Genomic DNA, 14,549 nt, shown 5'->3' on the forward strand with positions numbered 1-14,549 from the left:
TAGTCACTTGCTGCGGGAACTCACATCCCCTGCAGCAGCTTCTGCACAAATTGCTTTGCAAAAGCTTTAGGGGTTGGAAGTAGCCAAAGTGGAACATAAAATTAAACCTCCCTAAAGATGCAATAAAATGGGAGATCAAAATCTAATCCAGATGGAAACCTGCTCAGTGCAGGCACTTCTGTGTGCAGCTCCTTTCCAACGCTGAGGTTTTGGTGTGCTCCCCATAAATGTGTATTGTAAAGATGTCATCATATATATACTGTTGATATAAAATAGATAAAAAACTCTCCCACTAATTAATTGTCAACTAAGTGAGTGCTGAGACCCCTTGGAGATGGTTGTGGAGAAGGCGGCGCTCGGTTTGCTCAAACCAGCTGCTGTTGTTGATTCATTTTGTTATGTTCTATGTTCTGTTGGAAACTTGTCAGGAGCGTTCACTGGGAAGTTGCAGGGTGGATGGAGGATCAGCAAGATGATTTTCCTTCTTTTTTTTCCTTGTTTTAGTTTCCTCTGCTTCTTGTACAGGCTCTCTCTGACTCTCTCCCACTTACCCACCCCAGTCTGGTACATCACTTGTGGCTCTCTGGGCTCTGTCTCTCGGATTTAGCCCCTTTGTGTGAACTGTTTGCTTTGAAACGCCTCCTCTTCCACATTAAGTTCTTTGGCTTGAGTGGTACCCGTCTGAAAACATGGTTTTATTTATGGGAAGAGGATAAGGAAAGTGTTGGTGAGAAAGATGGAGGTGAAGTGTCTGCTTTGAAAAGATGAATCGTCCTGGGGGGCACTTCAGGTTTGTGTTTGTGGAGGACAGACTGAGGGTAAGTTGAAAGCATCACTCCAGAAACTGCAGTTTCCTGCTGCCAAATGACTTTTAGTGATGCCATTTTTGGAAAACATCAAGTGCTTGTGCCATCTCCATGCAGTATTTACCCAGAGCTCTGTAGACTGAGACCAGTGTGACTGTAAGACAACATGAGGAAGCCCAGCATTCTGGAGTGAGTCCAGAGGGGCCATGGAAATGCTCTGAGGGCTGGAGCCCCTCTGCTCTGGAGATAGGCTGGGAGAGCTGCAGGTGTTCACCTGGAGAAGGCTCCAGGGACAATTTAGAGCCCTTTCAGTGCCTAAAGAGGCTCCAAGAGAGCTGGAGAGGGACTTTGGACAAGTGCCTGGAGGGACAGGACACAGAGAATGGCTTCCCACTGCCAGAGGGCAGAGTTAGGTGGGATATTGGGAAGAAATCCTTCCCTATGAGGGTGGTGAGGCCCTGGCACAGGTTGCCCAGAGAAGCTGTGGCTGCTCCATCCCTGGAATTGTCCAAGGCCAGGTTGGACAGGGCTTGGAGCAACCTAGAATAGTGGAAGGTGTCCCTGCCTGTGGCAGGGAGTGGAAAAAGATGAGCTTTAGGGTCCCTTCCAACCCAAACCCTTCTGGGATTCAATGATTCAATGACTCACTTTCAGCATCTCTAAAACACCCCTGGCAGAGGGGCAGGGACTGCACCAGGGGTAAAATGAGGCCCAAATAGTTGAGTTGACAATGAAACAGCCTCATCTGCATTGGCAGGAGGTTTAGTGATCCTGTCCCAAATGAACATGTACCTTCTGCAGTCCAGCACCTGGCTCATCCTACCCTGGTATCCCTGAGAGGTCTCTGGCACATACATTTTGCAGAAGAGTCTGCAGGATACCCAGGTTTTGCAGCTGGTAATTTCCTGGCACCCCAAATTACCTGCAGGTTTCAAGTCACCTTAGAGCAGGGACAGCTTATTATTTGCTGAATAGAATTCCAGAATTCAGGAAAAATAGATTATCTGAAAATTATGTTTGATGAGCTAATTGTTTCGAGTGGGTCTAGGTTTTATGATCTCATTTCTTAATTAAGTCTTTTTTTCAGTATTACACGGAAAATAGTGTTGTTTAATGTAAAGGTTGGCAATTTAATGCTCCTGGAGCTCTTGGGCAGCTTGTTTGGGAGGGGGGAGGAAATTAGAATTGCAAATTAGTATTTGATCATTCTGAATCAGTGTGGCCAGAGAGAAGGAATGAATGAAAAGCTGCTGCATGACTGAGGAGCTGCTTTGGAGCATAAGCAATACATCCTTCCCAAATAAATAAATACCTTTGTGCTCCACAGAGCAGTCTGTGGCTCTGGCATGTGACAAAAAACCCAACAATTAAATATTGGGGAAAGGGTCGATGCTGCTCTGCAAAACAGACAATAAAATCCCATGAGCAGCATGGGGGAAGTCCTTTTTGGGGTGGTTTTCATGCTTTTCGATTATCAGCTGGGATGTTTGCAGGTTATCCTGATTATTTCACTAGTAACAAGGAGGAGAGAGACAAATTATGCCTCTGATCATTTAGTGCTTATTTATCTGGGGTAAAACCCCCAAAATACTCTTGCATAAGTGTAGAGTCTTAAAACTGGAAAGAGCGAGCATCCAACATGATTATTTTTATACACCACACTTCTGGTTTGTCTCAAAATATCCAAAATATCAGCTGATATTTTTCAGGCTGTGCCTTCCAAGGGCAGGGAACATTCCTGAGCCTTCACAGCAACCTGCTGTTGATTGAGGGAATAAAGGTACTGAGGTGCTGAAGGGCCTGGAGTGTTTCAAGGCAGCAGGAGAGCAGGGTCGGCTGCGCAGGAGCTGCATTATGTAACTTTGCTGAAAGATGTGGAAAAAAATAAACGTTCTGGGCTGGTTTTCCAGTTTTTTGAAGAGTCTGTGCAATCTTTCACAAAACAGTTGAAGTTTCCCTGGAGGAGCATCAGTACTGGGGCTGCCAGGAGGGCCCAGTGGGAGTAGGGCTAATCATTACTAGGGCTTGCAAAGGCATTTTAGCCGCTAATTAATAAATATATTAAATATGTAGATGTGACTGAAGATCAAAATGAACAAGTTGATGGTTTTTTGAAGTGTGTGGGAGTAGGAGGGAGGGCACTCAGTGGTGCACAGGCCCAGAAGTGAGGGAGCAGTGGGTTCTGATCACAGCCCTGAGAGTTACATTCATTTATGTCATGTTGATACTGCAATTGCTGGTTTTTCAGTTGGGTCTTTAGTGGAGGATAATTATTCAACTGTCTGAGAAGCTCTAGGAGAAAAAACCAAGAGAATGAGTTATTATCCTTCCCACCCAGCCACTGTTTGATTACTGCCTTGTTCCCTGCAATTAGCCACATCAAGTTCAGGATGCTGGATGAAGGGAAAGGTCACACTAGTGAAGGGAGACGCCATAAAAATGGGAATGGGGAGGGAAAATGCACAGTCTCAGTGTGGTGGGATAGAAAAGAAGCAACAGTGCCCGGAACTGTCTGTTACCAAATTAGCAGGGAATTAATTTTGACTTTTTCACCAAGAAGAATGCAGATAATGTTCGTGGCCAACATGGCAGATGTTCATTCCAGAGGGACATCCTGGGGGTTTTTTTGTCCCAGTCATGGAGAGGGGAGTGCCAGGACAAGGGGGAATGGCTTCCCACTGCCAGAGGGCAGGGTTAGATGGGATATTGGGAAAAGATTCTTCCCTGTGAGGGTGGTGAGGCCCTGGCACAGGTTGCCCAGAGAAGCTGTGGCTGCCCCATCCCTGGAAGTGTCCAAGGCCAGGTTGGATGGGGCTTGGAGCAACCTGTTCTAGTGGAAGGTGTCCCTGTCCATGGCAGGGGATGGAATGAGATGGGCTCTATGGTGCCTCCCAACCCAAACCAGTTTGGGTTTCTATGATTTGCATGTTTGCGTATGTGTTTATTTATGTCCATCCATGTATGTTTTGAGACCGTTTTCTTATATAAGATGCATTATTCTGTGGTCTACACAAAATCATTTGCCATTATGTGTAAAACTGGGTCCTTTCAAACCAAATTACCACAAGTGGAGGTGCAGCAAAGCAAATGAGAGGTGCAAATTGTCAGTGTATTGGTTATCTGTACTCTGGCTTCACTTTCTTCTTATACTTCTAAGTTGCCCCTTTTTTTATTCTTTTTTTTTTATGTCAATAGAATACAAATATGGTTTCATGTTTCATCTACAATTACAGAAGGGAAGCTCATAGTTCTTTCAGTTTCTCAGCTCTGACTGTGTTGGTGCAGGTGACAGCAGTTTAAGTTCGGATGGAATGACGCTGCCAGTCTCCCCCTTTCCATGTATTTTGAAATTGGATTTGACATCTTAATTACTAAACCAGTTCCCCATTCCCCTTTCCAGTTGGGAGTTATCTGCAGGGCGGGGTGGGCTGGCAGGTTTCAGGTCTTGGTCTATGGATCCTCAGAGAGCTGTGGGATGCAATTCCCTGCTCTGTGCCCTGGGCTGCTGGTCTTGTGCTGGACCCTCCTGCTGCTTTGGGCACCCCCTCCCTGTGGGTAGGGAATGTTATGCATCACTTATGGCTCTGATGAAATGTAAAGCCCATTTTACACCTATAGAAATCCCACTTATACCTCACCTATAGAAATCCCATTTATACCTCACCTATAGAAATCCCACTTATACCTCACCTATAGAAATCCCATTTATAGGTTTGCCGATGCCTTTTATTTCAGTTGATGATAAAATCCCTTCCCTTGGTTGTCAAGGTGAAATGTCGGGAGACTTCAGCAGCAGGAAAAAAAATCCAGTGAAGGCAAAATTTGCCGGTCCCTCCTGCGCATTCCTTGACATTGAACTTTTTGTTTCCCAAGCAGAAGGAAGTGCCGCATCCAGCCCGGCCCCATTAGCGTCCCCCTCCCTCGCCCCCGCAAGGTGCGGGTGGGCGGAGGTGCAGCCTGGGCAGGGACGCGTGGGCAGATCCCTTCCAGCCTTCCCAATCCATGGCACTGTCGCCGCTGGAAGCGCTTTCATTCTCCTCTGTTTCTCCAGCCCTCCCTTTATCCCTGGATCCCCTCCCCGGCTGCGCGTCCCCAGCTCGGGCTCCGGCGGAGGTGCGTGGTGGGGGCAGGATTTTGGGAGCTGCTCCCCGTCTTCCCACCACCCACCCCCTGACGTCGGGATGCACCAGGGAGCTGTGCCGGGTTTGATGTTTAGCGGCGGGATTTAGATGTAAATCTTGTAAAATTCCATTTTATGCAGAGATTCACAAATCTGCTGTCGCTCATCGGGGCGAGGTCGCAGCTGCGGAGGTACCTGCTCCGAGGATTCTCCTGCAGGCACAGCACCTCGAGCCGGGCTAGGGAGGGCTGGAGAGGCAGTAGGGATCCCATCCAGGGACACAGCCCCAGTCCCGAGTGGCGGGAGTAGCGCAGAGCACTCCCCTCTCCGTGCAGAATGACCCCTGGCAGGGATCTGGAAACCCTCGGAGAGCTTTGCTGCTGCTTCTGGTTTGGTGGGATGGATAAGCCAGGCCTTTTTCCACAGCGACCTGCTCCCTCCTGCCTGTAACCCCTCACCTGGATGGGGACCTGTGTCCTCACGTAGCTGCCTGCATCCCTGTCACCCCGGGAATACCATCCCTGGGTTACACAGGAGGGACCCGGGAGCGGAGTTTCTGCAGCATCAGAAAACTTTGATTCAGCTGTGAAGGTGCTGAATGAACGAGGGATATGACCTGGAAAGGATAAACAGGAAAAAGGGGATGTTTCTCCAGCTTTGAAAAGCCTTGCCTTTCCCCCCCCCTCCCCGTCTCAGGATCACTGGAAGGGATTATACAAATGAGAGCAGGAAACTGCAGTCAGGGTTTTGCCAGAAATAGATTTATTTTTTCTTTCTTCTGCTAGAAATGAAGAAATATGGGAGTCCGTAGAGGCTGTTCCACATGCACCCTCACATTTTGATTGCCAAGTCATTTGCATTCGTATATAAAGTGACATCCACCCTGCAATGGGAGTTGACATGTAATCACAAAGAATAAAAACTCCTGGAAACATCTCCGTGCCACTGATACAACTTCAGAAAGATACAAGTTTGGAATAAGCAGGAAATGTACTGAATATTTTCGGACAAGTAGAAGAGAAGTCTCATCTTGGAAGATGTTAAATATTAATATTTTGCCTAATCGCCGTCATTCGTGGATTTGGTGAGTATTCCATGGGTTTGTCCGGATCAGAGCAGTTCTGGTGGGCAGAAGAGCTTGAAAGTGGTGATTTTACCTTGGTCAAAAGCAGCTGCTGAACGGGAGCATTAAGGGGATGCGTGTTCCTGGAGCTGTGGCATTGTCAGGTTGTTTAGTGAATATTTTCTTTTCTGATCTTTCCTGGTCAGATTTCGATCTGACAACGCACCCTCACAACACTTGGTAATTGGGGCTGTGGGGAAAGGGAGGGGAAAGAATGGAAAATTTGGTATTGTGCTTGATTGTTTTTATTATAAGGTGTGCATGAACTGAAATTTTCATTTAAAAATTGATGAGTCCCTAAAATGTTCTTTCGCTTGAGTGATTTCATGGTGCTACCTCTGCACCTTCTCCAGTCTGTTGTCAACTACTGTTGCATTTTAATAAGCAGATGGAGCTGCTGCTGCCTCTGCTCTGATCTGGCCATGGTAGGGCAGAGGGAGGGAAGAGGGAAACTCCAGAGTTATGTCCTACCATGGATGGCGCAGGATTGGGTTTGACAGATGACACCAAAACGGATTTAATTTTATAGGTAAAGACCCGCTGTTTGAGTTCAGGGATGAAGTCATTGGGTAGTGTGATATACATGGTCTTCTAGTGTGGATAATCTATGTTGTCCTCAAGGATACAGAATAGAGAGATAACTTTATATCCTAGATATTAAAATGCTGATTCTATAATCGTACCTATACGCAGAAATATTCTGCTCTTACACAGAATTTATTCTTCGTAATCTCATTATTGGTTATAATCATTTAACCTCTGCATTAGGCTCTGGGATGAACCTATAGCTGAGTATTTGTATATATTAATGAAAATATCAAGGCTCTGAGCCTTTAAAAGCGCTGGGGAGTGACAGGGTGAGATTCCCTTCTCCCCAGAGCACAGCCTGCTCCTTGAGGAGAGCCATGTGTGGTGTTTCAGGGACAGGAGAATGGAAAGGTAAATATTTAGAGAAGAGCAAAAATGCCTTATTATATTGTTGGAAGACCTCTGGTGACAGCAAATGTTCAGAAAGGAAGCCACGGGAGGCCCCTGGAGACAAGGAAGCGGCAGGAAGAGGAAGGATGGAAGGTCCCACTGGTTGCTTGAGTTCTCTGTGCGTGGTGCTGGGTGTCCTCCCTTCCCAAGGGCCCTTCACGGTGGTGTAGGATTTTCTTGATTGAAACCCTAACAGTGTCTGTCATTACCCTGCATAAAATGAGGGCTGTGTCTTGCTGATGAATCGTTGGATAGCTGAGGTGAGCGATCGCACTTCCTCCGCTGCACCGTGGGCTGGGGTGGATGGCAGGGTCCTTCTTCCTTCTGCTGGTGGTGCCAGCCCGTGGAGCCACGGCAGTGCCGCTGCCCAGACACCCCCTGTCCTTCTGCAGGACAGACCTGGTGGCACGTGCCCCCTCGCTGGCTCGTGTGGCTGCTCTGTGCTCGGCAGAGTGTTGACAGCACCGGTTCCTCCCCGGCCAAAGAGGTCCCGCACGTGCCGGGTCTGAAGGACAGAGATAAATGAGGACTCACATGGCTGTGCCTGACACAGCAGCAGGTGTTGCTGCACTTTAGCAGAGCCTGTATCAGAATCATAGAATCCTGGGATGGTTTGTGTTGAAGGGACCTCAAAGCTCATCTCATTCCACCCCCTGCCCTGGGCAGGGACACCTTCCACTATCCCAGGTTGCTCCAGACCCTGTCCAACCTGGCCTAGGACACTTCCAGGGATGGGGCAGCCACAGCTTCTCTGGGTAACCTGTGCCAGGGCCTCAACCCCTCACAGGGAAGAATTTCTCCGTAATCTCTAATCTAAACCAACCTGTCTTGGAATTTTTACCATGGCTTTCCCTTTATGTTTTGCCGGGGGAGTTGATTTGATTTAGAAAGTTCATCTTGAGGAGGAACCCTAGTAAGCTGAGACAGAGGAATAGGGGACCAGGAGGAAAGGGGTGGGAAGTGTTAATCGATTTGCCAGACTTACAAATGAAAGGAAGAGGAGAGACTGTGCACATTTGTTATGGACAGTGTGAACGTCTGTGCAGAGCAGAGGGAGTTATGGAAATATGTGTTTCGTTTGGAGAAAGGAGAAATACATTCTGTGGCTGCAAGAGCAATATAAATAATTTCAGCTCTAGAAATGAACTGAAATGAACTGAATAGCACCCTAATCCTAAGAGGGAGGGTTATTAGGGATGGGCCCTGGGGACAGGTCGGTGCCATCTGACCAATCAGTGAAGTTTTAGGTAATTAAAAGTGGACAGCTCAAAGGGAGCCTTGTCAGAATATGGATTTTTGAAGGAGGGGGTAGGGGTTATCCTATAAAATTCACTTCACCTGTGCACAGGTGGAAATAAAGCATATTTCTCACCCCGTGCTGGCCTAGCTAGTGTTAGACTGAGTCTTGCTCATCCTGACCTGTGTAGCCTCTTGGTTGCTTGTTCAGAGCACCCGTCGTGGCTGAGGCTCATTAGTTACTGTTACACATTTGCACTGCATCTTCAGGCGTTTTTTTCCTCTCAAATAAACTTTTGGACTTCCTCTGAGCTTCTCCTTCTGCTGTCCCATCATGCATAAGCAAACTCTTTTAACTAGAGCTTCACCCTGATCTAGTGGAAGGTGTCCCTGCCCATGACAGGGGATGAAGGGATGTGATGAACCCCATGAAGGGTCTCTTCCAGATCAAACCATTCCATTATTCAATGGATGGCCTTCTGCTTCAGAGGACCATGTTCTCCTCCAAGTTCAACAGAGGAGCTGGTGGTTCCTACCCACACCTGGACAATGTGGGACTTTGATCACTGTTGATTTTTGGGGGCAGAGAGGAGAGCTCTGTGCTTATGCTCTGCCTGGTATGGGATGTTGGAACATGTTTTGGGGCAATGGAAAATGGTTATGTGCGGTTGGGATTGCACCAGCACATCACTTCCTGTAAGTGCCTGGTGGGGAAATAGAGGAATTCATGGTTGGTGCTTGTTTGTAGGGATGATTTCAAACTCTTGAATTCAGACCGAACGCTGTGTTGGTGGGGGAGCAGAAACTGTCATGGTATGAAGTGGTGGAACAAAAACCCAGGACTCTGCTTCCAGCTGCCAACACAGGGATCTCAGAGGTGCTCCACAACCCCCAGCTAAGTGCAGCCAGAGTGACAGGTCCTCTTGGCATATCTTTGTGCTGGAATAGAAACATGTTTATCAGAGGGGTGATAACCACAGGACACAGAACAGCCACCCTGACCTTAATTCTTTCAGCTCACTTGATTCAGGCTGAGATGTTTGCAGTTGGATGTGAGGCTGGAGGTGTTTTTCATAATGTGGTATCATACAGAATCATGGAATCATTTAGGTTGGAAAAGCCCACTGAGACTGTTTCCCCAGCACTGCCAAGGCCACGACTGCCCCATGTCCCCAACTGCCACATCCACACGGCTTTTAAATCCCTCCAGGGATGGAGACTCTACCACCTCCCTGGGCAGCTGTGCCAGGACTGGACAGCCCTCTCCAGGGAGAAATATTCCCAAATATCCAAGCTAAACCTCCCCTGGTGCAACTTGAAGCTGTTTCCTCTTGTCCTGTCCCTTGTTACCTGCAAGAAGAGACTGACCCCCACCTCACTTCACTGACATGAACTGACTTTGATTTTGATATTGAATTTCAAAATACTCAAGGTTTGGTCTGCAATTATTTAACACTCTCCAATGCCATGGGTTATAATCTACTCTACCTTCAAGTTACCTGATTTTCCTGGGTTTTAGCTGTAACTTTAGATGTACTTCAAACATTTTGGTTGTCTTCATGTATTAATTCCATAGCCTTCTATAAATAGGCAGAATTTCCAACAAAGAAATGATTTATATGCAGAAGGTAGATTTGAGAGACGTAACTCAGAAATCTGTAGGCATAATTCAGAAAGAGAAGGCCAAATATTTCTCCTGTGCTCACAAATGCCTGTAGGAAGCACAAAGAACCCACTGTTGAGATGTGTCTGCAGCAGAGACAATGCCTGGCTGAAACAGAATTTTTAACAATAAAATAATGGGAATTTAATTGGCTCTGAGCAGTGCAGTGTTTACTTTGGCTGTTTGGGAAGCTGGTTACAGAGGGATTCCGGTGGAGGAATGGGGTTGGTATTTAGTGACCTTTCCCTTCTCTTCATGCTGTATCTTTTCAAGTTGTTCCTGGCTGGATTTTCATGCTGGTCTTGCAAGGCAGAAGATAAGAGTTAGAGTGTTTGAGGCCGCTCTTGACGTATTTACATTATCATATTTCCATTCATTATCTTAACTTCCAGGGAAATAATCTGTGTAACTTCACTTGGATAGGAGACTCTTTTTAGCCAAGTTCATGTGCATCTCTATCTGTCACACACATGAAGTTGTTTTTCCAGTCTATTACTTGTCCTCCTCCTCCCTAGCTTGTCCAAGTCACAGCAGTCTGAGTCCTTCCTGGCTGCAGACACCCTTCCATGTGCTGGTCCCGTTGGGATGAGCCTGGATGGAGGAGCTGCCCTGGTGGGTCAGCAGCTGATGCTTCCCAGCCTGGCTTTGGTGGTGTCTGTGAACACCCTTTGGGGTAGGTCATCCAGGCATAACCGGGAAGCCATGTGCTGACTTTCTCAGATTTCATATGAGTCCAGAAGGATGTGGAGCTGCTGGAGCGAGTCCAGAGGGGCCTGAGCCCCTCCGCTCTGAAGACAGGCTGGGAGAGCTGGGGATGTTCAACCTGGAGAAGAGAAGGCTCCAGGGACAACTCAGAGCCCCTTCCACTGTCTAAAAGGGCTCCAAGAGAGATGGAGAGGGACTTGGGACAAGGGCCTGGAGGGACAGGACACAGGGAATGGCTTCCCACTGCCAGAGGGCAGGGTTAGGTGGTATATTACGAAGGAATTCTCCCCTGTGAGGGTGGTGAGGCCCTGGCACAGGTTGCCCAGAGAAGCTGTGGCTGCTCCATCCCTGGAAGTGTCCAAGGCCAGGTTGGATGGGGCTTGGAGCAACCTGGGATAGTGGCAGGTGTCCCTGCCCAGGGCAGGCAGGGATGGAATTAGACTGAGGTCCTTTCCAGCCTAAACCATTCTGAGATTCTCTGAATGCAAAAAGAGGTCTCAGCATTTTCTAAGAAGTTCTGGGGCTTTTTCCACTCTTGCATCTTAGCAGGCTTAGAAATGCAGATTCCTGTTTCTAAAGCTTTATCAGGATTTCCTTCATAAACCTCTTCTCCAGAGGCTAATAACTAGGATACAGATTTCTTTTAGCTCCAAACTCACTGGCAGATTAGGCAATCTCAGACAGTCAGCTGGTACAGTGAACAACACGATGGAAAAGGGGTTTCTTCTCTACAGGAGAAATAAGTGAAATTTAATAAGTGAAATTTTGGGTTCCTACTGGCCTGGGATTTGTTACAGACAAAGAATTTCAAAAGTTGAGTGATTTTTTTTCTTTACAGCCTCCACAGCTTGTGATTTACAGTTCTGCCATCCTGAGAACAGCTCCCCATTCCCCCTGAGCCAGTCCCCTGCAATTTATCCCCTTTGCTGATGGGAATAATGAAAGAGCTATTACAGGGGCCATGGAACATTCCCATCAAGTTACTCTGCCCAAATTGCTTCTGCAGAGAATAAACCCAGGTGCACCCTGTGTTGGAGCTCCATTCCCAACACAGAGCAGGACAGATGAATGTTGGGCACTGTCCTCTGCTCCCCAGGTCCAAAGCTCAGCTGGAATTTAACCCTGAGAACTAAACAAAGGCTTTTTCTGAGGTTTCCTTGTCCTTTCTAAAATCCTGCTCAGCCCTGGGTGACACAGGATTGTCACCAGCAGCCGTGGTGTTCACTCCTTATGCAGACAAGACTCCTCAGAAGGACTTTTCAAAGATTAAAAATCTTTCTCCACAAACTGCAAAAACAAATCTATAACCATTATCCACCTCCTGTTCCCACTGGCTCTGTCCTGGGAGCTCTGGATTATGGCAGATGGATGTCAGTGCTTGGCTGCCACCAGAGCAGAGCTGTCTCAAACCAGACACTGCTCAGGGAGCATCTTTGCTGCTCATTTTCAGGACAACCACGTAAAAAAAGAAAGATTCTGAGGCCTTCCATCATAGAATCATGGAATAATAGAATCACAGAACTGTGGAATCACAGAATCATGGAATAATAGAATCACTGAGTCATAGAGCCATGGCATAATAGAATCACAGAATCATGGAATAGTAGAATCATAGAGTCATGAAATCACAGAATATCCTGAGTTGGAAGTGACCCACAGGATCACCAAGTCCAGCTTGTAACACAGAACATCCCATTCCACGGAATATGACAATGTTGATAACATGGGGGTTTTTATAAAGGTTGGAAAATTAAGCCCTAAACTGTCTGAATTAGAGCAAAAAGAGCCATTCTGTTACCTTTGGAAGCACAAAGAGTGTCCTTCCTCAGTGTTTTTATTGTCTTTGTTCAGTTTATCACAGATCATAGAATCACAGGCTGGTTTGGGTTGGAAAGGACCTTAAAGATCTCCTCATTCCTCCCCCTGCCATGGGGAGGACTGATCCCTGATACATATTATAATCACAGTTTATTGATTTAAACACAAACTCAATAAAGGGCATGAAAAAAGGAATAAAACAGCAAAGGTTTTATGAGAGAGAAAAAAACCCCTCTCATTTTCATTCTGGTGAATGAGCTGCGGGTTTTTCATTCTCCCAGTTCTGTGGAGTTCACCAGACGTGCGGGGCTGGTTTGAAAGCTCACAGTGACGTCAATGGAGCAGTGAAATGAGAGCAGCACCCGGCACAGGGCGACAGCTCCAGCACAGCCATCCATCCCCACCCTGGCACCGCTCCAACCCCGCCACTTCCAGTGCCAACACCTCCCCAGGACTCGGAGAATAATTATTTTCCTTCGTTACAGTTAACAAATAGTGAGATTAAAACCTGCAGCTGGCAAATGTATTAAAGAGCTGAAGCTCTTCGCTAAATTCTGGAAATTTCAAAATCAAATTGCAAAGTAACACGATTGTTGTTTGGCTTATAAAGGGATTTATCAATCATTTTACAGGGTCTGTTTCTCCCCCACCCTGATTACTTGTATGATTTTGTTGATTTTTTTATGTAGCTCTCAGTATAAATTCTAGGACATAAAATGCCTGCGAGCCTTAATAGCAGTTTATCTTTTTTTAGCTTTTTTTTTCTTTTAAGGAAAGCATACGAAAACGTGTTAATTGTATCAATCCAACTGTTAAAGCTGAAAACAGTAGGAAATCAACCCATGACACTGAGCCGACGAATTCCTGCTGTGTGCTGGGAAGCCACATGTCCTCATGCCAGAGCACCTTTGGTTTACAGGGATTGTCCCAGTTCATCCAGCCCTTCTTGTTCCAGATGTTAAATCTGGCTGTGTGAGCAGAGGACAGCATCTCCTCAGCCCCCGTGGAGCACAGGAGGAGCAGATACTGGGAGAAACAGGAATCAGGGTGGAAATGTGGTGATGGCCAGGGCAAGGTCTCAGGACACGGCAGGGGAGGGGGGGATTATGTAGGAAAAAAATAAAATAATCTTGACTCTCTGTAGCACTATTAAAAACTAAACTCTCAAGCTTCTACACATTGGTGATGGGGGAAGTACAAAAAGCAGAGACACAGAACTGTGCTCAGAGGTCAGAGAGCAGGGAATGGCATCAGGAGACCTCTACAAGCCAGGGGAGCACCCAGTGGATTCCCCCTCCTTAAGATGGACACCACTGCCTTCCCCTCTGAAAGCATTCAAGGAGAATCATGGAATCCTGGAATAGTTTGGGTTATGAATGACCTCAAAGCCCACCTCATTCCACCCCCTGTCATGGGCAGGGACACCTTCTACTAGACCAGGTTGCTCCTGGCTTTCCCCTGGGGCTCCTCGTTGGATTCCTCTGGGACTGGGAACAGCCCAGCACTAAAAAGGCTCCAATTAGTGCCCCATGTGCTTGGATTTGCTTTCAAAAGACCATCAGTGAGTCAATTGTGAGTGTTTGTCTCTGGAAAAGGCTGATCCCTGACTAACACTGCCTGGGCACTCCTGCCAAGTTTAAAATGAAACCTTTAAAGCAAGAGCCTGAAACAGAAAACAGAACTGAAAACCAAACCCAGCCCCCTGCAGCCAGAGACAGAGCAGGTGTTATTGTGGGCACAACAGCTTTTGCACAGTTTTATTCTTGAAATCAGCTCAGTAGTTTTTGCAAGAACAGATTCCATCCTGAGCAAGGTGAGCTTGGCCCAGCTGATCCCTGGTTTTTCAATGGGAAATTTTAAGGAATTTTTGCTGTGTGTCTCCCTCTAAGGTGTTTATACCTCTGTGTTAACTCCAAATAAACTTTAGCAATTAATGCAAGCAGTAACAACAACAAAATTAAACTTGGCTGATTCTGTAATGTTTAACATAATTCTGAAACTTTATAAAAACTCCCACAATTTCTCTTTTATAATAGAAGACTCCCTATATTTCCTTTTTCTGTCTGTTTATGTGTTTGCCTGGATTAAACATGAGCATGA

The 14,549-nt window shown here is 46.7% G+C and overlaps 1 protein-coding gene across 4 annotated transcripts in view; it reads left to right on the top strand.

The window, feature by feature from the left end:
- The window catches only part of PDE4B (phosphodiesterase 4B), a 201,714-nt gene that overhangs the window by 105,294 nt on the left and 81,871 nt on the right, over window positions 1-14,549 (top strand). The window contains exon 1 of one of the 4 annotated variants that reach the window (XM_027694447.1): window positions 5,886-6,010. The exons of the other annotated variants lie outside the window; for them this stretch is intronic. Coding sequence (XP_027550248.1) covers window positions 5,964-6,010 — 47 coding nt within the window. The 5' untranslated portion in view covers window positions 5,886-5,963. Of the gene's footprint in view, window positions 1-5,885; window positions 6,011-14,549 lie in introns of those variants that run through there. 4 annotated transcript variants of the gene reach the window in all.

This window comes from Neopelma chrysocephalum, unplaced genomic scaffold (genome assembly GCF_003984885.1).
Source record: "Neopelma chrysocephalum unplaced genomic scaffold, ASM398488v2 Primary Assembly neopelma1_97, whole genome shotgun sequence".
NCBI lineage: Eukaryota > Metazoa > Chordata > Aves > Passeriformes > Pipridae > Neopelma > Neopelma chrysocephalum.